Source organism: Monopterus albus, unplaced genomic scaffold (genome assembly GCF_001952655.1).
Source record: "Monopterus albus unplaced genomic scaffold, M_albus_1.0 scaffold55.1, whole genome shotgun sequence".
NCBI lineage: Eukaryota > Metazoa > Chordata > Actinopteri > Synbranchiformes > Synbranchidae > Monopterus > Monopterus albus.
In genome coordinates this window covers 199,979-201,877 of record NW_018127935.1, presented here as the reverse complement: position 1 = coordinate 201,877, position 1,899 = coordinate 199,979, and the positions used below count along the sequence as shown (strand labels likewise).

The window sequence follows — 1,899 nt, the reverse complement described above, 5'->3', positions numbered from 1 at the left end:
TCTCTGTTAAATGCTTTCACAAAGTAAAAGCATTTAACAGACACATGTTAAAAAGTATTTAGAAAAATTATTTGGGTAAAATTGTTACCAAAATAAACGCTTACCTTGTGCTGTGTCTGGTGGAGTGAGGGCCTCGTTGTCTCCTGCAAGTTGCGAAGGTAGATTAGAGAGATGATGTCTTTATGTGAGAAAGTATTGCTGCCGTTTCCTCCCGTGTGCAAACTGGAGTGTGTGTGGCAGAGCGAAGGTTCGTCATATTTGCCTACACACCCAGGTTTGAACACATCTGCAATTTCCTGTTGCCATATTTGTAAACCACGGCCATAAATCCGCCTCCTCTCTGTCTGGTTCCAGGTTTTAATAAGGAGCATCTTGGGTGAGGGGTGCAAGACTTGCAAAAGGCATTACAAAATCAAAATGGTTGAGAAAATCATCTACAATTCTTGGATTGAGATGGACTCAAGTCTCACTCAAGTGGCCAGTCAGAGATGTGTTTATGTTCTGCTGAGCGCTCAGCAGCACAATAGGCATTACAAGGGCCACTTGACACAAATTATTCATCTCACAGCTGCTACAACTAGCAGATGGGGGGAAGTGGAGTCAAAGAAGTCCAAATGTACTGGAAAGGAGTCGGAGGCGTTATGTGGCTAACTCTCTCATTCTGTGCCCACTCACACAGACACTCAGGAACACTTGACATTATTGAAGGTTTTCAGCTCTGGCCTTTGATCGGGAGCAGACTCTGGCAGCGTATTTCTTAAATTTGGAGAAGTGTCAACACACAAAGCGATTTGAACATTTTTTGAAGTAACAGAAAGTAAGAGCCCTTTTGTTAATCCATAGTGGAAGACTGAATTTTATGTAATGATACAAGAAAAGGAAATGTGGGTTCATTGCTTTTATAGCTCAGGACAACCTCACTTCAAGAAAGTCACAGAACCTGCTTCAGAATTCTGCTTAAGTCTGCAAATGTCGACTGCATGCAATAATTTAACAATTAATGCCCTACATTTTCCCACCAAAATAGGCAAATCCTGCCTCTGCTGTCATCGTAAACTCTCAAAATCATGTAAACAATCTGTCAAATCTGTGCCATGTTGCAGTCAAAGCACAAATCGCAATCAGGCTTCTTGCTGATGTCTTTTGTGCAGGGATATTACACTTTATCCAGCATAAATCTCACAACAAACACATCATGCATAGTTTTCCTGTTAACCAACAACCTCAAGGTGTCAAGTCTTTCTTACCTTTGACCACGACATTACTTATTTATGATCAATCCAAGACTTCTTTAAGAAAAGTAGATAATTTCAACTATGCTGTGAACATCAGTTCCCACATATTTCAGGGAGAAGTGAGAAATAAGAAGACAAAAATTCTTCAGGCTGGAACAACAGGCTCAGTAATGCTTAATCCTCTGCTGAAGTTAAAGTGGCTGCTACGTAAGTGGAAGCTAAAAGTTCACATGAAGACATCACATGAAAAGGCTCCTCCTGGTTGCACATTAACCAGTTTATATCCCTATAGTTAATGCACCTGCAGATTGTTGTGCATGTTATGCAAACAGTGGTGCTTGAGCCTTTGTCTAAGAACCGTGCTATGACTTTTTTTAAATTCAGGTGTTCAGCTCATGATTGAACTGCTCTTGAATACAAAGTTGACAAAGTAAACCACAATATACTTGGATGTTATTCTGCTGTTATTCAGCTTTTGTTGAAAGAAATTTAACATTTTTTAACATCAAAATTACAACAATTTAAAGTTAAATTCTAACATGAATGCCTCCAAATACACCCTAAAATATTTTACAGCTGTCACTTAAGCCTGAATTAACAGGTTGAACAGAAGAAGCAACCTATAAAATCGACACTGACATATTTTCAACTTTTAAGTTGATAT

The 1,899-nt window shown here is 39.1% G+C and overlaps 1 protein-coding gene across 1 annotated transcript in view; it reads right to left on the bottom strand.

Moving 5' to 3' along the window:
- vill (villin-like) overlaps positions 1–1,349 on the bottom strand; it is a 12,127-nt gene extending 10,778 nt beyond the window's left edge. The window contains exons 1-2 of the mRNA XM_020602326.1: positions 1,248–1,349; positions 105–143 (exon numbers count right to left, since the gene is read on the bottom strand). Coding sequence (XP_020457982.1) covers positions 105–143; positions 1,248–1,262 — 54 coding nt within the window. The 5' untranslated portion in view covers positions 1,263–1,349. The remainder of the gene's footprint in view (positions 1–104; positions 144–1,247) is intronic.
- Between the last annotated feature and the right edge of the window lie 550 nt (positions 1,350–1,899).